Source organism: Corythoichthys intestinalis, chromosome 15 (genome assembly GCF_030265065.1).
Source record: "Corythoichthys intestinalis isolate RoL2023-P3 chromosome 15, ASM3026506v1, whole genome shotgun sequence".
Taxonomy (NCBI): Eukaryota; Metazoa; Chordata; class Actinopteri; order Syngnathiformes; family Syngnathidae; genus Corythoichthys; species Corythoichthys intestinalis.
This window is the reverse complement of record NC_080409.1, coordinates 6,100,807-6,127,844: the sequence shown is the minus strand read 5'-3', so window position 1 is coordinate 6,127,844 and position 27,038 is coordinate 6,100,807. Positions and strand designations below refer to the sequence as shown.

The 27,038-nt window shown below is 41.0% G+C and overlaps 1 protein-coding gene across 4 annotated transcripts; it reads right to left on the bottom strand.

The window, feature by feature from the left end:
• Window positions 1-224: 224 nt before the first annotated feature.
• On the bottom strand, window positions 225-26,849 carry letm1 (leucine zipper-EF-hand containing transmembrane protein 1). Of its 4 annotated transcripts, none has more exons than XM_057859140.1 (15): window positions 26,494-26,849; window positions 21,240-21,297; window positions 20,551-20,992; window positions 16,627-16,770; window positions 15,515-15,652; window positions 15,242-15,445; window positions 12,179-12,298; window positions 11,979-12,110; window positions 11,749-11,907; window positions 10,925-11,017; window positions 10,788-10,811; window positions 10,494-10,628; window positions 6,309-6,502; window positions 3,111-3,267; window positions 225-2,945 (listed from the first exon to the last, which is right to left on the bottom strand). In XM_057859140.1, exons 1-15 carry the CDS (start codon window positions 26,576-26,578, stop codon window positions 2,793-2,795), a joined length of 2,238 nt encoding a protein of 745 aa, XP_057715123.1. In that variant the 5' UTR covers window positions 26,579-26,849; the 3' UTR covers window positions 225-2,792. The 4 variants fall into 4 exon arrangements, with proteins under 4 accessions (XP_057715123.1, XP_057715124.1, XP_057715125.1 ...); XM_057859141.1 differs by having other exon boundaries at window positions 3,111-3,249; XM_057859142.1 differs by lacking the exon at window positions 10,788-10,811 and having other exon boundaries at window positions 227-2,945.
• Window positions 26,850-27,038: the final 189 nt, after the last annotated feature.

Sequence of the window (27,038 nt, the reverse complement as noted above, 5' to 3'; positions counted from 1 at the left end):
TTTTCCCTCATTTCCTCACATACTAAATGCCAAATCTCAATTTTAACTACTTAAGAACATAGGATGTATATTAAAATTGAAGTTAATGTAAACATTTACTTTTTGTTTTTTTTTAATAACAAAGATATAAGTAACATACATTCAGAAAAATAAGTACAAATGACTTATATTATGCAGAGTGAAATGGAATATATTTTGAAGATCGCACAAACATTGACTTTTTTAAATCTTAAGGAAATGAATAAGTAGCCTAACATAAATGAACAAATATAAGTCCAAAGTGTACATTGAGAGCTTAGATGTTCTTAACCTCCCCATCAGAGCAAATAAAACTAAATCTGATAAATAAGCCTCTTCAACTCTTTCGTTGCTCTTAAAGATTTGATCCATTTTATGTTGCATTGCCCTTTTTTGTCGCATCAATTCAACATTTTTTTTTTTTTTGCTGTTCCAGAAAACATCCACACTTGAACCAATCAGAGCTAACTATCTCTGCTGATCACGTCAGCATGTCAGCCAATTGAACGGATAAATGAGTTCAGGCGTTTTGCTTTGCTGCGTGCATTCGCACATTGACGTGACTCATCATCGTCAGACTCAGATAACTGCAGCAGCTGGGGAAACCTCCATGCCGTCCGTGTAATAAAATAAATAATAAATATTGGTGAAAATGGATTATGCTGCACAAGCACTTTATTATGATTGTTGATAACACTTGTGTATGTGAATCTGATGTTGGTAGTTTTCTTCTTGGAGATGAAATACATGTGTGGCAGCTTGGCATTTTATTTATTTATTTATTTTTTTACATAGCGTTTTAACAGTTGCAGTCATATGTTCGGAATCAAAGCACAGTGTACCGGAACAGCATTCCGGCCCTAAATCTTATACCGGACAGCATTCAGGCGCTGAATCTCATACCGGAACCGCGTTCCTGATCGTTCTGGCCCACTTTCACCCCTGGGGATGCCCTTTATGGACAGTAACAGCTGTGCTATGCTAATAGCAAAATTAACTATGCTGTATATATCATTAAAAAAATTCAAAGTGGAATATTTCATATGGCCTAATCAGAGCTTTGAATAAGTCAATGAGTCATAAAAGGAGAATTTTTTTTGAAGGTCCCTATTTTTTGATAATGGCAATTTTACATAAAAAGTTAAACTCGAGGTATTTTGACCATTTAATGTCCACGCCTTTGCGGTGTTATAACTTTGTCATTTTTTATTTTATTTTTTTTACTTCCAATGACTCAAAATGTTCAGGGGGACCTCAGCTACGCGTACATATATGCTTTTTTGTTTTTTTTCGATGCCCTGTATGGACAGTAACAGATGTGCTACGATAATAGCAAAGCTAACGATGCTGTATATATACATACATATATTTAAAAAAAATCGTGCATTAAAAAACATCAGGATTATAAAATATTGAAAATCGTGAGTTATAATGGGAGTCATTGGGACATTTTATGTAATTATACCTCAAGTGTGGGTAAAGTGAGTATCTTTTAAATGCAATGGTTTAGAAATTACAGCTGGGTGCCATTTTTAACCTTGACCTGTTTCAACATTCTGAGTGTAATTTCAGCTCTGTAGAGTTTTTTTCGATGCTTTCTCTTTGATGGTAACTCATCAAAACCATCAAAAGGACAAAATGTGTGAAATTCCTCACAAGGCTTAAACTAAATTACAGAAATTATCATTGCTTGGTCAGACTCTGTTTAACGTTGCTGGTATGAGTGACAATAAATGAATTAACTCCTCTAAAACTTGAAACTTAAAATGCTCGTTAAGTCCAAAATGTTGTGTTGAATTTGGTCTCCAGCCAAAAGACCGCCTTACTCATGTGCTAATCACTTTTACTCGCAGAGTACACAAGTTATCTAGCCTCCTTTTTCCCTTCTGTTATTCATTTTCTAGTGACAAAATGGTGGAAATGCAAACAGTGACACACATAAACAGTGATGAATGAGTTGAGGAGCTTTTTCTTGTTTATTTCATTTTTTGAACATTGGGATTTTACAATGATATCTGAATAGAAAAAAATATTTTAAATACAGTTCAAGTCAAATCTGCCCCCTAAAATACATCATCAAATTTGCATAATAAATAATAAATAAAAAGGATTTGAAAAAAATCTACATGCCATGTGCTGTGACAAAGATGCCTCAGATTAAGATTGCTTTTTGATTTAAAGTCAGTGTCGTGGTGTTACAATCACTGTGGTGACAATCAACAAGCTGTAAAGTGTGCGACTTTCATTGGTGTGCGTCAAAAGGATTGGTCTAAAAATTTTTGGCCATTCTGGTGTCACTTATACAATTTGGATCATTTCTCGTTGATTTTAGGTCATTTCCGTGTCACTCCCTAATGATTTTGTGGCATTTCCAAGACACTTTTGTTGACGGGTCACTTCCTATTAGTTTCAGGGCACTTAAGAGTCACTTTCTTTTCATTTCAAACGAATCTGATGTCTATTGCCGTCAACGGGAGCCGAAAGAGTTGAATAATTCTAAGAGGCGGCTCCCTAGCCTACCGAAAAGTGAGTTGGACAACCCTGTGATACACGTTGCAAAATGGAGTTGATGAGGAATGACAGCAATGATGTTTTGGACTAAAGTGCAGAAAGTTTTCCGATTGTTCACTACAATTATTTTGGTGTCTTGCACTATATACAAAAAAATATAGCAAGGTGTTATTTCCACCTTCAGTAGACGTATTTCTTTGATGCCTTTTAAAGGCAATAAAAGCTTGTTCACTTTTCCCGATACCTTCCGTCTTTACATTCTTTTAGCCGTTGAGCTTGGCCGCTTGCTCCTTCTCCGCCTTCTCCTTGGCCTTCTCCTTCTCCATCAGCTTTTCCTCCTTCTGCAGCATCACCATAATGTCGGCCACCTGCGTGGTGGTGATGTCGATGTCCTCCTTGTCGATCAGCTCCACCACCTTGCAGGCCAAAAATGCAGACAATTTGAAAACGCCATTTCTCCGATTTCCGCTCAGCAAAATTTCACCAATGTAAGAGTACTTTTACTCGAGTAGATTTTTTGCGACTCTTTTCAGACAAATACTTTCCCCTTGGAAAAGGACCCGTCGGACATTGCAGCGCACCTTGATGACGTCGTCGATGTCGATCTTCCCGTCCCGGTTGTCGTCGAGCGCCTCGGCGATGCTCTGGAGCTTATGCTCGGGAATGTTCTGGATCTGCCGCATGACGCCGATGAGCTCGTCGATGCTGATCAGGTTCTCCCTGAAGGTGTAGAAGAGACTGGATACAGGAAAATGCGTTACCGGCTTGGGCGGGGCTGGAAAAAGCGGTGGAGATTTGCTCCCCTTTGGGGTTTTTTGATTTGGGCAGAGGGGTCACAGCATGCTGCTCATTCCTGTCAAACGTCAGACAGCAAGCTTCCTGTTATGTTCATTCATGCCACCCACTTCCCTACCTATTGTACCTCACTCCCTACCCTACACCTCTCTCCCACCCTACTTACCCATACCTGTCAAGTTGTACGGTTTCGGCGTAATTTGTAAAAGTGAGCATTGATTTTTAAATGTGTACGCCGTTCGTTCAAAATCTGTATGTTTTTCGTGCATCACGTTTTTTTTCTCCGTTCGGATTTTGTCACTGTTTCGGCAACAAGACAACGTACCGAAAAGGAGCGCGTTACTATGCGTTACTACGTTGGTTAAATTACGCAAGAAAAGTCTGAGACACGGAGAGAGAAAAGCGGGAGTGGGAAGGAGGGAAGAGTGGTGTGACGCTGTTGCAAACGCGATGCTCGGCTAGGTGGCTCCAATATTTCCTGACTGTAGCAGACAACCTACAATCTATGCCCACTTGATGCTACGCTAGATATCCCATGTATATAGAACTAGATGTGAAATGAAAGACTCGGCGGCGTTAGTAAGCAGCCGCCTTCTTGAAGCAGTAGACATCCCAGAAAGACTGTTGTAGTGATCCTTCCTAGCGAACCTAAGTAACTTTTTATCTAAAATACTCCTAAATCGGCAAAATCTTGACTTAAATCTATCTTTAAATGATGAAACAGTTTTAAAACTTTCACATGTCGAAAGTAGACAGAAAGGAACTAATGCATAAACGGGACGAATTTTAACAACTTTAATGGTGGATTCACAACATCAAACGACTTCCAAACATTGCAAAGGTTACTATGTTGTTGTTTTTTTTTAAATTAAAAAAAAAACAAAAAAAAACAATGAAAGGTAACAGAACTATTAACATCTCAAAAACAACTTCTCACCTCTTATAGATGCACACTGGTCTTAGCAACACACTCAGGACATTTTTCAATTGAAATCCCTTAAAACTACTGCTGGACATCTACAAGACAAGGAGCAACGAACCATCTCTCTTCCCCTCTTGCTCTAAAAAATAACTTGCGCACAAAAGGGCGGTCTGCTTCTGTGCCTGCGTGTCTTATATACAAATTTATTTTCCAGTCTTTTAAAAAGGAGTAAATCTCTCTCTCAGTAACAGGCAGCATCCACCATAACGTGCGTGCGCCCGTTAACGGTGCCGGGGCGGCAGACGTGTCTTGAATTTCGTTCTGCTTCGAGCGGCTGCCATACAGTTATGAGGGAAAATCCTTGTTTTTGAAACTTTATGAATCGTAATCGAATCGTCACGTGTCGAATCGCGATGCATGTAATAATCGATTTTTTGGAACTCCTCTATCCCTAACCTAGTACCTAACTCCCTATCCTACCCACCTACTGTACCTCCCTCCTCCCACCCTATTCTATCTACCTCCTTCAAGAAGTGGGAATCTTTGGGCACCTAACGATTCGATTACGATTCGGAGGCTACGATTCGATTATAAATTGATTATTGATGCACCCCCCAGCTATTAGTTGCTTTAATGTTTCGTACATTAGTTACAAAAATTGTATAAAAATCCTCTCAGTCTTAAATAACCTACAATTTCAGTAACAATTTAACAGTTCAAAACAGTAAATTAAATACTCAAGTCCCATTCTGAATCAGCAGCTTTAAACTACATTCAATTAATTTAATGTTGTGAATCAACCGTTAAAGTTGTTAAAATTACTCCCGTTATTCCATAATTTCCTTTCTGTCTACTTTCGACATGTGAAAGTTTTAAAACTGTTTCATCATTTAAAGATGGATTCAAGTCAAGATTTTGCCAATTTGGAGTATTTTAGATAAAAAGTTAATTAGGTTCGCTTGGAAGGTTCGTAACAAAAGCCTTCCAAGGAAGTCTACTGCTTTAAGATGGCTGCTGTTTACTAACGCCGGCAAGTCTGTCATTTCTCATCTAGTTTTCTATACATGTGCTGCTAATGCCGATGAGTCTGTCATTTCACATCTAGTTCTTTAAACGTGATATCTACCGTAGCATTATGTGAGCGTAGTTTGTAGCGGCTGTCGACAGCAGTCACTTATTATTGTTTTTTTTATTTAGTGGCATGAGTTGAGCCAGAGCCATGAGTTGAGCATGATGTTTACTGTCGGTCCGGTCCTCATTGCGTCCAGAAGACCGCGCTGACTGTGTTTTAGTTCCGCTTTACTTGGCATATTTCAATAATCAGAATTTGGATGTTTGTGAATCGTTCTCGAATATTCTTTGGCCGAATTGCGAATAATCTAAGAATCGGAAATTTCGCACGCCTCTACTTCTTACCTACCTCCCTACCTAATTCCACCCCTATACTACCTACCTACCATACCTCTCTTCCTATACTACCTTCCAACTTACCCACCTCCCACCCTATCCTTCCTACTTATCAACCTACCTACCTCCGTAATCTACCCAACTCCCTACCTATCCTACCCACCTACCTCCCCATCCTATCTAATTACCAACCACCCTCTTTCCGTAATCTACCCACCTCCCTCCCTATTCTACCCACTTCTATCCTACCAACCCACCATCCTCCCTATCCATCCCACCCACCTACCAACCAACCTCTCTTCCTGACCTACCCAACTCCCTCCTTATCCTACCCACTTAGATACCAGTGCGTACGGGTGGAGCACAATCACAGCAGACAACCATGGTCCATGATGCCAATGTAAGCGTTGATGGAAGCAGCCAGGGAAAAAAAAACCCACACACACAAAAAAAAAAATGCTAGCTTGCAGCGTATCTTACCTTGTGGCTTCTCTATATTTAGTCAAGAATAAGCTGTGAAGGTTTACAATCAATTAGGGAAGCTTGAAACGCTCCATTTGAAAGCTATTGATCTCCACCAGGATTTTACCAAGCGAGCGAGCAGGGAGGACGAGGATGATGAGGACGAAAATGACGACAAGCCGACGGCTCTTACCCGACGGGGGGCGTGGTTCCGCTGTCCATCTGTCCGTCCAGGAGGACTTTGTCCTTCTCCAGCTCGCCGATGATCTTGTCTATGCGTCCGATCATGCGGTTCACCCTCTTGGACAGACGCTGGCTGGCCTTGGACTCGCACACCGCCTTCTCCTGGCCCGTCTTGGACAGCTCCTTCTTGATCTCATTCAGGTCCTGCGAACAACATAGCAGTAAAAAAATGCATTCACGATAGGGCTAAACGATATTGGGAGGAAAAAATGACATGGCGACTTTTTGGGGGGTTTACGTTTTATTGCCATATATATTGTTTTACTAAAACTAGAAGAATGTTCACCAAATGACTTGAACAGATCTGTTTGGGAAGACTTTGTTTGACGCACCATGACCACATTGTATTCATAAAATACCGTTTAATCCAGGCTAAGTGGGTTTATCTCTTAATGGTAAAGATCCTGTATACTAAAGAGATCCAGGAGTACACGTCTCTGCACACTTGCTGCTTTCAAGAAGCAAAACAAAAGTGTGCGCGTTCAAAAAAAAAACAAAAAAACAATTGCATGTCCTTAGGCATGTGCCGGTATGAGATTTTGACGGTACGATAACCGTGAGCAAAAATACCGCGGTTTCACGGTATCACGGTATTGCAATTATAGCTCCAAAATTTTGAGATGTATGGGTTTAAAAAAAAAAAAAAAAAGAAAAAAGAAAAAAAAATTTTTTCCATTCAACAGGATTTTTTCCAAAACATATTTGCAAATTGGAACATGAATATAATGTGAAAATAAATAAATTAACAAAAAATAACAAATATTTTATATAAAATTAAAATAAATAGAACCTAGACTATACCCACAGCCACAGCTCAAGTTGCTCAATATTAGAGTAAGAACAAAATAATTGCTGTAAAAAAGTAAAAACACTTCTAAATGAAATTAAAAATATACTGTATGACTTTTTTTGAGGGGGGGAAGCACAAGTGAAGTTTCGCCATTTTCAGCCACTGTGTCAAATCTAGTCTACATGATGCCATGCCTTTGTGTTAAAAAGAACAAAGAATTCATAAGTTAATAAGTTAGTTAAAAATGTATAAGTTAGTTTTATAAATTAGTTAAAATGTAAATATTGTTGAGGAAAGGTTTCATCTGAAAAAAAAAAAAAAGTGAGGAGTGAGACTTCCTTTCACAATTAGCGATCTTTGACGCGGTCCTTTTTCTTTCCCCCTTGATTCAAGCTTGTTTCTCACTCAGCGTCTGTGAGACATAAAACCTCAACAAAGCTGCTCTCCCAGCATAGCCTAGGCTAACATTCGTCTTTGTAAGTTTTAGTTAGTTTGTATATTGAATTTGAAAGGAAAATGTGTGTTTTGTTTTTGGCGAACTTTTTAATGCTGCTACTGCTATCCTGTTGAACCTAATCACACGTGGAAAAATCGAATTGTACAACGTTTTAAATGTATTCATTTGTATATTTCACCACGATTTGAGAGCTCAATAAATTGAAGAAAAGTACGCCTTGTGTTTAGAGGGTTTGTTTTTGGGTTCGCTGGCTGTTTAGCAGTATAGCGTCACTGACACTCACGGCAACAAACAGGGGAAGGGTGAGCGCTGCCGCACCAAGCCACTTCGGCTGCATTTTAGCACATGAAAAATAGCGAATACCGTACTAAGGTATGACGAAATTTTAGTGGTTTTGAAACCGCGACGTTTTCACACCACGGTAAACCGTGAAACCGGTAACCGGCACATGTCTACATGTCCTGCAATGGGACTATCGCGCATGTGTTCGTCACACTAGCGATGTTCAAACGACATATTGTGCAGGCCTAGTTCACGTCCTTCCAAAGGCTTGAATGTTATTATTTCATGAACGAACTAAATGGCGCTAGATGTCCGATCTAGCAAAAATGTACAGTTCGCCATAATTTGTCACCAATGGCTCAGACCTAACAAAAATCTATTGATGGTCTTTAATTAAAAAAAAAAACAAAAAAACTTCCTGAACAGACCCAATATTAACAGGAAGTAACCAGCAACCCCCATAAGATCTATAGGAAACAGAGGTGGGTAGTCATGCGTTACATTTACTCTTTTACATTGACTTGAGTAACTTTATGAGAAAAATGTACTTTTAAAAGTAATTTTAATACGCCACACTTTTTAGTTTTACTTGACAAGTTTTGTGAAGAAGAAACGTTACTCTTACTCCGCTACTTTGGGCCACACTAGAGTCACTACTTTTTTTCCCTCTTTATTTTTCCCAGCACAGTGGGTCAGCAGTCTCACCAATCAGATGCAGCAACAATAATCACATGACTCCATTATACCAATTAGGCTTAACAATACAGATACATCACCTCGGTGTTCTAACATCACAACAACTGGCATCTTTAAAGCGCTGTACAAAATTAAGTATTTCAGATAGAGCGCTACCATCAAAAATAAAAGTATGGATTTCAAACTCTCTCCTAGATTTCATTTGGCAGAGAAAGACCACGGAAAAGCAGAGTGAGTTTTAGTTTCATGGTGGAAGATGTGTTTATCCACTCGAGCAGGGGTCCCCAACCGCCGGGTCGCGGACCGGTACCGGTCCGTGGCGCATTTGCTACCAGGCTGCACAGAAATAATAAGTTATTAACGACTGCATTCTGACCGAATTAACTTTGGCCTATGCCCATTAACACACCAATATTCCTGTCTACTCTAGATATAATACTACCGGATAAAATGTTGTCATAGAAATCCATTGATTGGACTGCTAGCAGTGCATCTTGTTTTGTATATCTATGTGCGCTTGTCCTTGATAATAACGTATGACGTAGGGCAGGCGCATCACATTTGTTCCCAGAAATAATTAGCCCCAACACTAGAATGACTGAAAAAAGACGTCTTTGGACAGATTTCTTTACGGGGAAATGGGCACCCGACACGCCAGAAGATGAGCCTACAATCTCGAAGAAAACAAAATCTACGCTACTTCCCAATCACTAAAGACCCACGAACTGCAAAGGAGTGGATTTGTGACCCGTTTGTGAATCAACCGAGTGATTCGAGCATGACTGTGCAACAGGAGGATCAGCTTGTAGAGATCGCAAATCACGGCGACCTTAAACGTACTGTACATTTGAGACAACAACTCTACCGAAGTTTTGGATTAAAGTAATACCAGAATATCCTGACATCGCTACAAGAGCACTGAAAACTGTGCTACAATTTCCAACATCGTATCTTTGAGAAGCCCGCTTCTCTCACTCTCCCATCACACCTTGATGCGACCATCTCATCTCAACGAAACAAGCTCAGGCCTCCCACTAATTCAGCGGCTGAGTTATATTTTCCCTGCACTTAACACGACGGGGCTAAAAACAAATGTTATTTTCTACTTGCTGTATTTTTCTGCCGCACATTGTTGGTGTTCTGACAAATTTTGCATGCGTGAAACATTAGAAATGGCCATGAATGCAGCGATTCCAAAGTAAACACTACAAACTTTCTTTAAAGAAAGGAATATTAACTTACGATTGATCATGGACGGACATTTAGAAAAGAGTCCAACTGAATATAAAAGAGGGCGTTTTCACCGCCACAAAAGCTTTGGGAGCACAATTTGACAGAACACCGGTCCGTGAAAAAAAAGACCCAAATCACACCGGTCCGTGGTGCAAAAAAGGTTGGGGACCCCTGCACTAGGAGACAGTGATGCTCTTGGGACGGGTGATTTCATTTGTATTTTTCAATCGAAGTTCGACATTTCTTTTATATTTTCGGCCTAATATGGTCATCTAATAAGTTATAATATAATAACAGTTCATATAGGTGGCCTCATGCTTAGAAAAAAAAATTGCTATTGTTTTAAAAATAAATATTAAAACTATACTCAGGTACTGAGTAAGTGCTTAGTTTTTTCATCGACTAGTTTTTTACTTGTACTTCAGTAATATTATTTTGAAGTAACTCTACTCTTACAAGAGTACAATTTTTGCCTGCTCTACCCACCTCTGAAGGGAAGTGACCGCAAATGCCCCAAAATCAAAAGGAAGCGATTAAAATTACCAGGAAATGACCCAAAATAAAAGGATGATTTGACCTGCGAATGCCAACAGGAAGCGTACCATTGCATAAATGCCCAAAAATTAACTCATTGCCTGCTACTGACAACGAAACATGTTCAATTCATTTAAACTAACCTCGTTGTACTCCTGTACGTCATCCTTGAGGTCTTCCAGCTCTTCTTTCTCCAGAGTCAGCAGCTTCTTTTGCTCCTTCAACTTAGAGCAGGCGTCGCTGATCAGGTCGATCTCCTCTTTGGTAATCTCCTCGCCCTTCAAACACACCAAAAGACAGGGATCAACCAGAAGGAATGAACGGTCTTCACGCAGTGTCATTTTTAAGAGAAGGTGGGAACAAATTTCGGGTTTTACGGAGCACAAGCACAACATGAGGAGAACCTTTTGGGAACTTTAGGCAGTGCTGAAGCTAACCTGGTAGCGCAGAAACGTCTGCCACTGTTCAAAACGCGTTGGTGTGCAAGAAGATTAAGAAGGTGAAGAAATAAAAACAGCACAAGAGAAGTGACAGATTTGCTAACTGCTACATGTGAGTGAGTCAAAAAAATTACTTTAACCCCTTCCAGTATGGGCGCCGGGTCCCTCAGGGCGTCAGCAGAAGACGCCTTCTGCCAGCTTCGCTCGGCTTCCGGTAACCCGTTGTCCTGCGGGAGGAACAAGGCTTTAAAATGACAGAAACGTCCTGCCCCTCGGCGAATATAGATGCCCGAGATGGTGGCGATTGTCCGCTTCAACGACAACTATATTCTCTCATTAACAGTATCTTTGTAATAAATGAATTTGACTCATCACATTTTAATCGCACTATTCTACTATATAATCACTATTCGTCCGCAAATATATATATATTTTTAAATTCAAATAAATGTTTGTGAATAACTGAATAATAAAATAAAACAAAGTCGTTCCTAACAAAGTCAATGCATTGACATTGACCTGATTTTTAAAAGATTATTTGATCCATGTCAATGTATCTGCTATCCACTCATTGGCTGCCATTGAGGGCGCTACACGTCAAACTCATTTGAAGTGGGAGGTTTGGAAGAAATTGAATGAACGTTGATTTGCTGCCAGCCTACCACTTGAAATGGATTGGACATCCACTAGTAATCAACAAATTGAAATTTACAGCAAAATGCTGATTGGACGCCACATAATTGGATGTCCATCAACATCGTTGGACATTAATTAATGTTGGTGTGTGTCACTGGCGGCTATCTTGGGTAGGGTCACCAGCAGGTGGAAACTAGATCTTCAAAAGTATAGATTGTGCAGCATTGGCACATTCTTTTTTAGTCGTTTTTACTATCAGGTAACACGAGTAAAAACCATGCAAGAAAATAGTTCGTCCCCGCCATCGAAGGAAGCGGCATACCCTGGCGGCCTTCTCGGCGGCATCGGCCAGCCTCTCCATCTCCCTGTCCTCGTTGTCCTGGCGTATGGCCGCCTCCTCCTGCAGCGTGGTCTCCACTTTGGTCTTGTTGTCCACTTTGGACAGCTCCATCTCGGCCACCATCATCTGGGCCTCCTTGGTCTGCGGGCGAAGCGCAGCGGGCGGTCAAAAGCGAGAGGCGGTACCGCCAAAAGCCGGCGATGCCCACATACCGCCATCTCGGGGAGTGTCTGCAGGGTGCTCTTGAGCTGGTCCGCAGGAGACAGCGTGTCAGGGAGGTACATGGCCCTGGACAGCAGCAGCAGGGACGTGGGGATCTGCTGCTTCAGGTGAAGCTCCAGCCACTGCCACAGACCACATTATACAGCGTCAACTCGGGCACCGCTGGCAAGCGAACGGGCGAGCGTCCCACCTGGCTCAGCTGCTCTCGAAGCCGCTCCTCGGTGACGCCCAGCGATCTCATCCCTCGGACCCGGCAGGCGGCCTGTACCTCGTTCACGTTCAGGCTCTCCACGCCCTCCTCGGCGATCAACTGGAAAGAGGAACGTTCACTTACTCCTAAATCGCTTCCACTGATGGCCATAGATACGACGGCGTTTTATGGCAGAAAAAATAGAACGACCAGATTACAGTCATAGAATTAGTACGAGAAAAAAAACGTATTATGGAATGCAGTGTGGCTGCCGGCTAATTTAACGAAATTAGCTGCTACGTACTTGACTTCAATTATCTTTATTATCTGGGAGCTAAGTACTAGTATAGCGCTGTCCGAAACGATTTTTTTTTTTTTTTTTCCACAATTAGTCGACGAGTCAAATTATTTTTTGCCACCTTTTTTTTTTTTTGTTTAACTAATTTTGCAATTAAATTTTTGTTGACGATTATTAATTCACAAAAACATTTTGGAACACTTAAATTCTTTCTTAAAGTACAACACATACATAACAATAATAAATCACAAATAAACAATGAGGTCAAATGCTGATGGCATTAACTAGTGCAGGCAACTCAAAATGTTGAAAGAGCCAACAAAAAACATATGTCTGGAGCCGCAAAAAATTAAAAGCCTTACAGTGCCTACGACAGCAGAAAATAAATCTTAAATAGCATTATTATGTGAATTAGAATCATATTTTGAGACGATTCGACTATATTCACCAATTTGGCAAAGCGCAGATGACGAGAAATTAAAAATTAGTGTTTTAATCTGCCGTTTAGACCTGCCTGTCAGATAATACTACAGAGAGTAGCAAAATGTCATGAATGTTTCAGTCTCTCTACTCCAATATTTTTACAGGATATTCTTTTTATCTAAGTATTTTCCCCCAGTTGCTAAATAAATGGTATGGTCATATCAAATAACTGTCTTGTGCTAAATGGAATACGAAATATTAAAAATGCATTTATTCAGTACGACAGGGCAAAAATACTGCATAATGGTAAAAACTGGCAACTTCTTCCTCTCCCGAACAGTATTTTACGCACCGAGTTGGTCCGACTTTTGTCATTTCCCTGCCCCGGGTTTGGAGAAGGAGGAAAGACCGTCATTCTGCTCCGGCCACGGCAGTGCTCGTCGCTGTGAATGAACGCCGAAAATAGCCCTCGGTGGACAAACAACGTAAGTGCGGGGTGCTGCTCGTGGCCAAACCGAGGAAAGCGCATTCTCGGCGTGCACGCGAATATGACCGACTGAGCCGGATCAGCCAGCCAAAACTGCTGATGTCGTAGCGGGGTGATGGCATGCTCATGGCCAAGCCGAGAAAAGCGCATTCTCACCGGGCACGCCTTTATCGGCCGGGGACCATCGTGTGGGACAAGCCGCTGGTCGTCGGCTGTGTGGCCTTCTCGGTGGACTGGGCGCACTTTACTTCACCCACAAAATGCAAGCCATCTCCATATTAAAATCCCAGTATTTGACATAATATAAAACACGTAGAATTTTTGTCCATTTTCAAACATTTTTGTCATCATGTTCCGGAGAGCCACTAGGACAGCGCTAAAGAGCCGCATGCGGTTCTCAAAACATGGGCTGCCGACCCCCGAACTAGTGTAAAAGAATGGAATGTAAACAGATTTTGAAAACTGTGACTTCACTTTTCCAACAGGATTCAATACAATTTTTACTTTCTCTTTTGTAGTAAGTATGTCTATAGTATTGTTCTAAGCTTTAGAGTAAGCACCAGCAGAGCAGATAAACAAATGTCATGTATCACTAGAGTGAAGTACGTGAAAAAAAACTTAAAGATGCACGTTGATACAACGCTACAACGGAGTATTAGGGCCAAATAAATAAATGAATAAGTAAAAGGACTATGAGATTAAAGTCGTACCATTGCTACGAGAAAAAAAAATCACATTATTTCATAGGGGTAATGTAGCTGTGAGCCGCTACGCATTTACGTACATGTACCTTAGCAGGGAGCCACGTCGAAGCATTAGTATAAATCCTTCTATTGATAATAATAGGATGTGGATGAGGAAAAATAATAAGGATTTCCCTATTTGTCAAACCCATTCTAAAACACAAGATGCTTTCAATATTGTTGATTTTAAAAGAGACAGCAACGCTGTACATAAAGTATGTAGCTTCTTATTCAGCTACATTAGCCCAACGTAACAATATGACTGTTATTCTCGTAGTAATAGTATAGTTCAATTTTTCCCCTCATACTATTATGAGAATATAAGTCGTATTATTACGTGAAGCTAATGTAGCTGAATAAACAGCTTCGTACTTTACGTAGTGTGTTGCTGCCTTCGTTAAAATCAACATCTTTTGTTTTAGAAACTGTTTTACAAATAAGGAAATCCTTAAAATTATTTTAGCTCATCTACATCAAATTCTTATCCATTGAATGATATAATCTAATGCTTCGTCGTAGCTCCCAGCTAAGGTGAAGTGCTTAGCAGCTTTCAGCGACCCCTACATAATAATACTTTTATACTCGTTGCAATAGTATGACTTCAACCTTGTAGTCCTTTTTTCACATTATTTATTTGGCTCTAATACTCATCTTCAATAAAAAATGTTGTTATATGGATTCACGATCCGTCAGCTTGTTGTCTCCTGTCGTCTTAAAAAATTACACCTGGGTCACAGTGCTTCAGGTGTTCATTCATAGCTGCCGTGCTGCCGTATGCAAGCTCGGCACCGCACACGACAGTGACATCCTCTTTTGTTTCGTTAAAATAAGTCTATGCTTTGGCCAAACTGGTCTGCTTTTTTGGCTTTGTGCCGCTTTCCCTACTTGCATCCCACGCCTTTAACAGTCGACAGGATATTGTGCTCGTCAATGCATTTACGTCATCGACAACGTCAACTAGTCGGGACGGCTCTATATTAGAATAATCCTTCCATTGATTATAATTTGAACCAAAGGATTAACGATTTCCTTATTTGCAAAACCAATTCTAAAACAATGAAGGCATTAATTCATTTTTAAAAAGAAAATTATAAAATAATCAAAAAGCAAACCTTGTCATCAGCGCGGATGTTCCTGAGCTTCATGATGAGCTGGAAGCGCAGGAAATTGTTGGTACCGATGGACTGCAGCTCCAGCAGGCGGCACAGCGCAACCAGCTGGGGCCGCGTCAGGTTGTCTAGTGTCAACTCGTCCTCGAATAGTTTGGAAAAGCGCAAAATCTCCTCGTTACTGGGACGCTCGCCGGAGTCCCGGATCTATGGACGTGGACAGAGAAGACGCTTCAGTGTCAGATGTTCGGGTGGCGCCTTCCGACGCGGACCCACCTTCTGGAAAAAGGTGGAGAACTCCTCGGTGACGTCGCCCTGCGCCGCCTTGTTGCGAAGCGCGATCTCCTCGATAGTGTCCTGCAAGAACTTAGCCATTTCCAGCTTGACGCGCAGTTCTTTTTTCAGCCTCTCCTCCTGGGGGGGAAACAGTCGCACGATAGAAATCAACTGGAAGGAATGCTTGCCTTCAAATGTATGATCCTGGAAAGCAAACTGTAGCTAAGTATTTTTTTTGTAACTTGTAAAATACTGTAACTTGTGTATTTTTAAAAAAGCGCGAAAGAGGGGAGGAAAAAGAATAACTTTGTTTCTGTGTGTCCAAAGATACCACATAAATAAGGCTGTTAAGTTGGAGGTAAGTAACTGCCAGCCATCTTACGTCAGAGGAGTTGTATGGCAGACTCCATTGGAGCAGATGTGAGGTGAGCGATTTTCTCCACTAAAACACTCTCGCTGATTTCTTGATGGATTTACAAATGTTTTGGCCATCTATCAGGGAACCTCTATAGGGGGCTCAACAGTAGCTGACTTGAGTGACTTTGTCCATTTAAATACAATACTCTGAACGTGCTGAATTCTTGATTTACAAACAGTTTCATCCATCTTGCATCAGGGGACTTCTATAGCAGGAACTATTATAGCAAACGTAAGGTGAGTGATTTCATCCATTCAAGTACTAACAGCTTGCTGAATTCTTCATGTTTACCGTTTTGGCCACCTTGCGTCAGAGGACTTCTATTGCAGGCTTGATAGCAGATGATGTAAGGTGAGTGATTTTCTTGATTAAAATACACTCAACTCACTCAATTCTTGACGGAGTTACAAAAAGGTTTCAGCCACATTGCGTCAGGGGACTTCTTTTGCTGGCTCAATAGTAGCGATTTTGTCCATTCAAATATTCTCACTGAATTCTTCAGTTACAAATGGTTTCCGCCATCTTGCGTCAGGGGATTTCAAGTTAACAAGGAAAATGTAAACCCCTTGACGTCTCGGAAAGGCTCGCTCAGACTAATCGATGGCTCTAAAGGATTAAAGCTGTCGGTCTGAGCACCTGACGAGGTGAAAGTTCATGCTCGATGACAAGGGCAGGTAAAGGAAGGTCTGCTAACCTTTTTGGACTGCGTCTCGAAGGTGGACGGCAGCATGTTGGGGAATAGCTTGAGCGCCACGGGCAGTAGGAACTCCATGAAGGGGACAATGATGAACACAAGGAAGGGGAGCAGTCGGAATACGTCCGCACACGTGCGCAGGAACTAGAGGCAAAACGGCGAGGAAATAGATCAGCTTACATGCCAGATGTAGGGAAAAAAAAAAAATTCTGCAAAATTTTTGATTGCGCCACACAGCCCATACGCTTTTCACAGATTAACACAGTTCCAAATGCAAAGGTTCCAAAAATTCACACAACGCAGGATATATTTGGCCCCTATCGTTCACGGTTACACCATAAACACTTATTTTTGATATTATAAAAACCTCAATTTATTTCCAATAGTAAAACGATAAAATTGAATTTTTTCTAAATTTTTGTCTGAGTCACATAGTTGACACAAAATTTAAGGCGCACAAACATTATTAGCCAGTTTATGGCAAAGACGTACGTTTCTGTGAAAATTTAATAAAAATAAACGCTCCTGCTTCAAATGAATTGAACGCCTACTAGTCATTACAACTCATTTCACTTGACAGCAGAAGCATGGAACAACCCTTCATCGCGCCTACCAACAATACCTCATGGTGTCCATTAGAGCTGGGAATCTTTGGGCACCTAACGATTTGATTACGATTCAGAGGCTCCGATTCGATTATAAAACGATTATTGATGCACCCCCCCCCCCCCTTTTTTTTTTTTTTTAATGTCTTGTACATTAGTTCCAAAATTGTTCAAAAATACTCTCAGGCTAAACCAAACTACTATTCCAGTATCAAGTTAACATATAGCAGTAATAAAATATACAAAAATAACAGTAAATAAAAAACTCCAGTCCCCATTCTGTATCAGCAGCTTTAAACTACATTCAATTAATTTAATGTTGTGAATCAACCGTTAAAGTTGTTAAAATTGCTCCCGTTATTCCATAATTTCCCTTTTGTCTACTTTCGACATGTGAAAGTTTTAAAACTATTTTAAAGATAGATCCAAGTCAATATTTTACCGATTTAGGAGTATTTTAGATAAAAAGTTAATTAGGTTTGCTTGGAAGGTTCACTACAACAGCCTTGCAGGCAAGTGTACTGCTTTAAGATGGCGGCTGTTTACTAACACCTGCATCTAGTTTTTTGTAGATGCGCTGCTAACGCTACCGAATCTATAGTGCACCTAGTCCTATATAAATGATATCTACCGTAACATTATGTGGATGTACTTTGTAGCAGCCTTTTCGGCAGCAGTCAGGTATGTTGTTGTGTTTTTTTATCTCGTGGCATGAGTTGAGCTAGAGCCGTAAGTTGAGCACTGGCATTACCTGAGGGGCTGGGTAATGAGAAGCATGATGTTTAGCTACTCTCGCTCCGTTCCTCATTGTTCCGAAGACCGCGCGGCGCGCTGAGTGTGTTGTACTTCCGCTTTACTTGGCATATTTCAATAATCGGAATTTGGATGTTTGTGAATCGTTCTCGAATCTTCCACGGCCGAATCGCGAATGATCTAAGAATCGGAAATTTTGCACACCTCTAGTGTCCATGTTGGTAAGGGCGACTTTTACATTCAAACGAAGTCATAGCTAGCTTACTGTGTCAATGTAAACTATTTACTCAGTGGCTGCCACAAACAGTGAGATTGCAGCGAATTAACCCTTTAACACCGAACGTGTCGGCTGCGACGCGATTACGCATGTCGTCTTTGAAGCTTCGTCACGCTGTAATTACGTCACCCACGTGCCACTGGTTGGTCTCATTTGGAAGTGCGGAAGTTGATGTCCACACCAGTTTTTATTTGAAGTCAATCGACCACGAAAAACGGGAGATAATGTCATTTGAGTTTTATAGTTTTATTGCACTCATAAATATGCATTAAAACGCTGCATGGACCATGTATCTATCTCCATATTTCCATCATTTCTTGTCCTTTTTCAAAACCGAAAGCAGCACAAAATACTACATATCCCAACAGCCGTTGTGATGTCAAGAAGGAAGAACCGAATGTGGACATTTTTTATAAATTTCCGAGTGAGGCGCCAACTAAGGAAAAGGAGACAATTTCGGCACAACACCGGTTGGTTTGAGCGAGCGACTTTGAAACGTGCAGAATGAAACTAAAACTAAATTTAGCGCAAGCTAATGCATTATTTCATAAACTCAAGGAAGAAGATGAGCCGTATTTGTCGTTGTTTTCCTGGGATGAGTCGGCGTCTCGGCGAGTAGAAGTGACAGGCTGACAGCAGCGCGCAAAGTCCGCAAACGGCTGTGTGACGTTGTGTGTGACGCAGCTCCCTGACCTGTTCATGCAGAAGCTTTATTGAGTTCACAAAAAAAAAAAAAAACACTTTATTGGGTCGTATGCCAGAAAAATTTGAATTGAACTGAACTACTTGTCAATATTTTTGAAAATACTTTTTTTCAATGTTATATATATTTTTACTTCCACTATAATCTTTTCAATTTTTATATAGATGAGTGTTCGAGAAGCTTGATTGCATGTACGTATATACTTTAGATAAGGTGATGGGTATAATACCTAAATTCACAAAGAGATATCCTCCAAATCCTTTTTGTTAGATGATATATATTTTTTTTTCCTCACTATTTTGCACTGTATATAACCCGTTTTGACCATAGTATGTGTAAAGGTCAAAAACGCCGATGACCATACTTGCTGTTTGTGTTGAATTGTCAAACATAAAACTATTCAATCTTATTTTTTTCTATTGAATGTTTATCCTAACAAGTAGAATAAATATTATCAAGCTTCAAAACGGTTGGTCGAGCATGTTTGGTTGTCAATGGGACATCAACATTACAAATTTTGAAAAAATATTTTGGGATTTTTTTTGTCTTTTTGGGTCCAAAATGTGGATTATAATTGGTCAGTGAACAAAACAACAGTTTGGACATGAAGTTCAAGGTGTCCTTAAAAAAGGGACCCAACTTGGCCATTGTGAACAATTTTTTCTTTGAAATATAAAGGCAACATCAAATGCATGCAAATTCGGCCAAAATAGGCTTAGGTGTTAAAGGGTTAACTGACGTTCAATCGCTGCCACCCTCCTGCTTCCAATGGATTGGACGTGTAATCGTGATAAACTCAATGAAATTCACGGCAGAAAGATGTTTGGACTAAGGCTGCAGCTATCGATTATTTTAGAAGTTGATTAATCCATCAACTAAAAGTTCGAAATATCGATAATCGGATTTGGAACATCTAATGCTTTGCAGAGTAATTATCAAGAGACGTAAAAGAAAGGCTAAGATTGCACTTTCAAACGAGCCATCATATATCATATATATCAATATCATATATTTCAAATGCCAATACAAAACAAAATTCCCGAGTGTTTCTTCAAAATGCGGAATTGCACTTTCATTTAAATTGAAATGAAAATACCTGAGATGAGCCTAAAACGGTATTAAAAAAATGAGGATGTAGGTACAACAAAAGAACTGGCTAACTTGCAGAGCCAAAGTCTGCTAGCTTAAATGCTATAAAATGCAAACTTTTTTTCAACACATCTTCCCACAAAAAAGGCTGAATACTAAAAGAAATTATGAATGCATTAAAAAAAAAAAAAAAAAAAATTATATCAAATAAAAACTTACCTTATGTTGGTCTTAACAGGGAGCAGCTAGATTCAGCCATGTTAAATGAGTTCTGTCGTATTAACTAATGCCCCTACAGGGCAGTGTATCCACCCAAATCAATAAAACTAAATGCAAATACTTTCAAAACAAACCATTACAATGCCACTTTAATTAAAAAAATACTCGAACCAACAAAATTTTATTTGAAGCTTTTTCGAATTACTCGCAGCACTAGTTTGGATGCCATGCCAGTAATGTCAATAGACGTTAACGTTGCTGAAAGACCCAGGACTGACCTGCCTCCTCTCCCGGCGGGACAAGGCGTGTCCATTAAGCACCCTCCACAGCATTCTCCCGGCGATTCCGGTGTCCACGAAGAGCAGCCTGAAGCCGTGGTAGTAATGCTTGACCTCATCCAGCACCCGCTGCCGCAGCGTCCGTCTGACGGGTTCGACGTCGGCTGTGGGGCTGTACACCGGACCGCCTTCCTCCAGCTTCTTCTTGTCCTTCAGCGAGCGCAGGGATTTTTCCACCTTAGAGTCGTCAAGCAGGGCCGAAGAGATGTGGAGACGCCGGACATCTGCGACTTCTCGCCCCCGCAGTCCGGCCGGGAACGGCGGGGGGGATGAGCCCGGGAGGCGCCGCCAGCAGGAGATGGGGCGGGCGCCTTCGGGCCACCGGAGCAACGGGCCCGAGTGGGAGAGCCGGGCCGCGTCCACTAATGGGAACCTGTCCTGTCTGAGGAAATGGAAACAAAGTTGATCAACTCGGTATTATAAAAAAAGCAAAATTATGTTTTTACCCCACCCTCAAATTAGTCTAGTCCTAGTCCAGTCTAGTTCCAGTCTGTCCAGTTCAGTTCAAAAGTAAATAGTAAATAGGTTGTGTGTCAACATGAGGAAGCAGCGTTTAGCAGATAATTGGATTATCAAAGTGTACTTAATAAATACAAGCGAGGTTTTCTAACTGGGTTTGATCGTCTCACCTCTGAATGGAGAGCCTTAACGCCGTGCAGTTGAAGCAGGAAGCATCTTCTATTTTCCCTGTAAGGGGGACAAAATAATTTGGATTGGCCACAATAAGAAAACTCTACGGTAACCACCTGAGGTACATGCTCCCAACGACATCCAAAGTTGACCACCCTTCGAGTAAAGATAATACACACAGACACGCCAGGAGGCCTAGCCAGAGGAGCACAGACACTTTTGACCAATTGCTAGATGAGATGACATTGCCGGGGCACGCCCACTCCAGCCCGTCACATTGTGTGCATATGCACACACGCATGTGCACACACGCTCGCACACATGCCGAGTGTACTGGAAGCCCGTCATTTCCAAACAACACGAATGGACTGGAAATCATGCAAATAGTGTACGTGAAGGTACATGAAAATGGGGGCCCTCTATTACATACAACAGCTCACCATGCAAGTCTTAACAGTGTAAAAACAACACATAGCAGGACCTGGTCAAGTGATTGTTTGCATTTACACATTTGTATTTGTGAGCATCAGTTTTCCAACTTATTGATCTTCAAACAACTGTAAATACAGAGGTACCTCTACATATGAATTTAATTTATTCTTGGACCTGATTTGTAAGTTGAAATGGTCGTCCGTCGAGCGGGAATTTCCCATAAGAATACACAATAATTTAATTAATTCATTCCACAGCCCAAAACCCGACGCTAAATCCTTCAGAAATACTGCTGGTACAATTACAAATAACAATTACACCCACCAAAACAAATAAATTATAAATACAAATCAGAACAAATATATACTAAGAATAATAATGTAACGGATCGGGTTCTAATCTGGCGGTTGTGTTTTGCATGCTGTTCCTGAACGCACCGTGTGACTGACGAGATGGAGCGAGAGAAAGAAAGAGATGCAGTTGAGTGGGAAGTTTTTACTTTTTTTTAATGTTGCTGTTGGCGTCGGCTGCGGCAGACAGTTAGCCGTGTTGTGCTGCACAAGTTCTGAAAAAAATTATTAAAACCTGACGAATTCATTGCAGATGTTACAATAATATTAAATCGGACATTTAAAAAAAAAAAAAACTCTTTATTGTCACCTTAACTTAAAGTGACTGGCAATTGGCTAATGGAGATCTGAGGAGACCGGCCAGATCACTCACACACACACCACGCTTTTTTGATCAGTTCCTTGTTAATTTCAATGGTAAGCGTCACCTTTTTCCTTTTTTCACCACCTGCAATAACCTTCTTGGGAGTCGGGACCCATGATTTCTCTCACAAGAAAATCCGCCGTGCATCCGTCTTGTGAGAAAATAAATTGCAACGCTGTCATAAATCGTCGTATTTTGAGCATGTCGTCATACGTCGAGACAAAGGGTCGGGTAGGCTGATCAAACACTCTAAATTGTCCCTAGGTATGAGTGTTTACGTGACTTGTTTTGGTGTTGCTTTCCTGCCTCTGGCACTGGACTGATTGACCGTGTGCATGGCATTATGAAGTCTGAAGACGACCAACAAATTTTGCAGCATAATGTAGGGCCCAGTGTGAGAAAGCTGGGTTTCCCTCAGAGGTCATGGGTCTTCCAGGAGGACAATGACCCAAAACACACTTTAAAAAGCACGAGAAAATGGTTTGAAAGAATGCTCTGGAGACTTCTTAAGTGGGCAGCAATGAGTCCAGACCTGAATCCCATAGAACACCTGTGGAGATATCTGAAAATGGCAGTTTGGAGAAGTCACCCTTCAAATCTCAGAGACCTGGAGCAGCTGGCCAAAGAAGAATGGTTTAAAATTCCAGCAGAGCATTGTAAGAAACTCGTTGATGGATACCGGAAGCAGTTCTTCGCAATTATTTTGTCTAAAAGTTGTGCTACCAGGTATTAGGCCGAGGGTGCCAATTTGCCTGGTATACCAGACTCACCGCTGTTCCAGCGATTGAGTCTGGCGACCGTCCGGTGGATCAAATTCCGAGGGTGGAGCAAGCCACAGCAAACAGACAGCGGAGTGGACCAATCAGCGACGGGCAGACGTGACGTGGTTAAAGCGACAAGTAATTAGCGTGAGCGGAGAATGGAGAAGTTTATTCAACATGGCTAGCGCGAGCCATGTTGAATGTTGTCAATGACTTGTTTCGATGTGTTTTTGGTAATTTAAAACTGTTTTTTACCACGGATTGGAACATATTCTCAGCTCTCCTGTTCGCCATCTGTGTTGTTGTAGAGACGACTTTCGGCGCGCAAGTGTGACGTTACTCGTTAAGAACACGTCACGCAAGTAAACAAATCTAATCGGACGATTGATTTTGTACCTTTCTCGAGAGGCCGTTAATGGGCTGGTCCCAGACTATTTCTCAGAGTGTTTGAAAAATACAGGGAGAATAGTCTGGCTGTGCCAGGCAAGTTGCTAATACTTTCCGGCCCATTTTTGGAGTTTTGAGTAGAATGATAATGATATTTTTTTTTCCCACTCTCTTTTGTATGTTTTTTTTTATTGCAAGCAAAATAAATGAAGATATTACTACCAAAGAATTTGTAATTGCAATCATTTTCTGGGAGAAATTGAGCATTATCTGACAGAATTGCAGGGGTGCCAATACTTTTGGCAAGTAGTGTATGTACACTTTTGTTCAAAACGACACACATTTTAACAATAAAACATTTGACACCAAAAAATTGGTGTTCAAACGTACCTCAAGTCTGATAAATATGTAAATTTAGTACAGTAGATGAAATAACCAAATTTTCCCAAAACAAGTCTTCAATCTTAAATGCTACGAATCCTACCGTATTTACAATTCTCATAGCAAATCGCTCACACGCAACTCCACAAACTGTAGCAATAAACTTAACTACAAACGCATACACAAACATATATTAGCTGAAACAACTTGCAGTCTTATGTGGGTCAAACCACAGCGCAACTGTCTTTTATCCATGTCAGACAAGAGTCTGCTCCTTACCTCCGTAACAGCAGGCACGTCTATGGAGCGACAACGTTGCCGCCACGTCAACTAAGTGAAACCCATCCGTTAAAGTCAATCAGCCAGTGCACACCAGTCGCAGTGCGGCCGCGTTTTAGACATGTTCAAGAAGCGGTTCAACGCGTCGCACTCAAAAAGAACGGCAGAGTTTATTATTTGAAACGTGACACGACCCTCCTTTGTCAATACTACTAGGTAGGATCGGGGAGAACGAAAGTCAGTGGATCTGGTCGATTTTCAAAATAATATACAATTAAACGTATTAATTTCTGCGCGGCGCATATACTTGAGAAAATCCATCAATAAAGCTTTTGAAAACCGTTCATTACAAAAAAAAAAGAGTAATTGAGGCATTTCATTTGTAAAATACATGTTAAAATCTTTGTCATTGGGATTGCTTTTCTCTTTAGCACGACTTCTTTTTCTTCTTTCTTTCTGAAGGAAAGCTGACCAATACGCGGGGTCTGAAAGCCACATGGTTCTTGTATTATTATTTTCAAATAGCCGCTTCTTTCGTGTGATCTTGCAATCCTCACATAAACCGATTGAGCCGCTTCACAGACGCTCTGCTCGTAAAATGCGTCCAATGGAAATTGGGGGTGAGCGTAAGTGGTGCGTTGACGCAGCGGCATCGCTGACACACCGTATGCGTGCCTGGTGTGTTGCCAGGGTCAGTCATAAGGCGGCAGTCCAACCAGACGTGGCAGCGTATCCTTCATCATTCAACAAAATACAATACTTTTGGATTTTATGGATAGTTATTTTGGGGTACTTTAAAGGGTTAATTCCAACTGATGCAGAAATTCGGTTTACGTCGCCAGCATAGGACCGCAACTCGTTCGGAACCTGTGGGCTAGCTGCTGTGAATTGGAATGAGTTTATCACTAGTAGACATCCAATCCGTTTGAACTGGGAGGGTAGTCCCTCTGACTTCCAACAGATTGGACGTCTATGGCCATCATTCACAGCCAATGCCAGGCAAAGAGTCCGTTTTGGGGCATTTCATGTCATTTCCTGTTGATTTTCAGTCCCTGCCTTTTACTTTATGGGGCATTTACAGTTGATTTTGGGTTACTGAACAGGAAGTGACTCGAGGTTGTCCCCAAATGAATAGAAGTGATTCAAAGTCAACAGGAAGTAACCTTAAATGCCCTAAAATGAGTGTGAAGTGACCTGTAAATGCCTACAAAAGAAGCTGTGAATGTTTTGGTTTCAGTGCCATTGGCAGCACGAGACGTTCAAGCCAGAATAAATTGGATATTGAGCGCTAGTGACTAGTGAAGGAATGTCGACACTACTTTAATGGAAGGTTTTGGTAGTAACCAGTTGGTTCCTTTTTTTTCTGAATAGTGACAACTTTTCAAAATGTTATATCAATTCTTGTTGGGAGCGTATCAATAAACTTTTGGGCTACAAAGTATCGCGATATATTACCTTTTCAATATATTGCTACACTACTATTATGGGCAATTTAGTATTTTTTATATTCTACTACTCAAGAGTGCCAGATCAAGAAGCCTCTAACCTTTCTTCTGCACTGATAAACGAGACTGTGGTCAAAGTCGCAGCCACCATTGATGGCGCTAGATCCCAGTCCATTCTAAGTGTAAGGATTTGCAGCAAACGAATGAACGTTGGTATTTCACAGGTCTTTTTTTTTTTTTTTTTTTTTTAAATCCGACAGGGAATAAACATTCTACGCTCCTTGACGTCTAGCACCGTCAATGGCACTGAAAGATGAAAATTCAAAGCCAGTCCCCCCAGTTTAAATAAATTGCTTTGGATTTTGGCGGAATTGAACATTTTCTTCAAAACCTGGATACGCCAAAAAGTTTTGGCACAACCATGGGCAAAATCGAAAAAAATCTATGTGGCGTTAATTTGTGGAAGGTTTCGAAGTTGGAATTGGTCAAAACATCTGGTCTACGCATAATTTACTGTACTTTTGAAAGCATCCTCATTCCTCACAATATCCTAGGAGAAAATGCTGCCATGGCAACCGGCATCATCCCATTCATTGCGAACAGACAGCCGCTGTCCTCAGACGACCTCAATCCCAATTCTGCCTCGGCGCTTGCCAACAATCATTTCCGAATAATTTATACAAAACCTATAAGAGTTGAGACTTGCCGTAAAAACCGTTGAGTCACGCGCCACTCACCGCTGCTCGAAAGCTAACCGGAAAACAACCACAAATGCTAATGTAACCAGCTAGTTTGCGACTTCTCAACACTCACGCAGAGGCCTGAAACAAAGAAACAAAAAAATGACTCCTTACCTTTAGCTTTCCTAAAATCCTTGTTTAACGACCTGGAAGTTGTCATTAAAGGTGCCCTGGACCTCGTAAACAGGATTAACGCCATGTGGAAGCTTTGCGGTCAGTTTGTTTCGAATGTTTTGTTTCAACTTGGTGCGCTAGCTAGCTGGCTAGCGTGCGAGTGGCGCTGAAAATTTGGCGAAAGGGAGGTAAGCAAACTGGCGCATAGATACAAAAGGTTACGTAAAGCAACTTTACAAAATGGGAGAATCCGGCTCCGTGCTTCATGCCCTTCCCGTTTCTCTCCGGCTTCGAATGACAGGACAGACGTAACCTGGCAAGACTTCCTCTGACGTCATTCTGACCGTTAGCCTGAGAAACATAGATATCATAGGTATATAGAAACGAGATTTTTGAAGCATCATGTAAGCCAACGGGGGCAAGCGTCGTATATTTTCGGCCATTTTGCGCCAGTAACATTTGATTTAAAAACATCAAGCACGTTGAAATAGCTATAAATTGTTTATTTTTCAACTAATTTTCAAACGCATTTGTCCGTCATAAAC

What these genes read in the sequence shown, in the direction of transcription:
- letm1 (XM_057859140.1), bottom strand. Translation starts at nt 26,578, where the DNA reads ATGGCGTTAATCCTGTTTACGAGGTCCAGGGCACCTTTAATGACAACT. An exon ending in CCATACTGGAAGGGGTTAAA is followed by an intron (nt 10,812 to 10,924) that starts GTAATTTTTTTG and finishes CGTTTTGAACAG; the next exon opens with TGGCAGACGTTTCTGCGCTA. An exon ending in ACATCGACGACGTCATCAAG is followed by an intron (nt 2,946 to 3,110) that starts GTGCGCTGCAAT and finishes TTGGCCTGCAAG; the next exon opens with GTGGTGGAGCTGATCGACAA.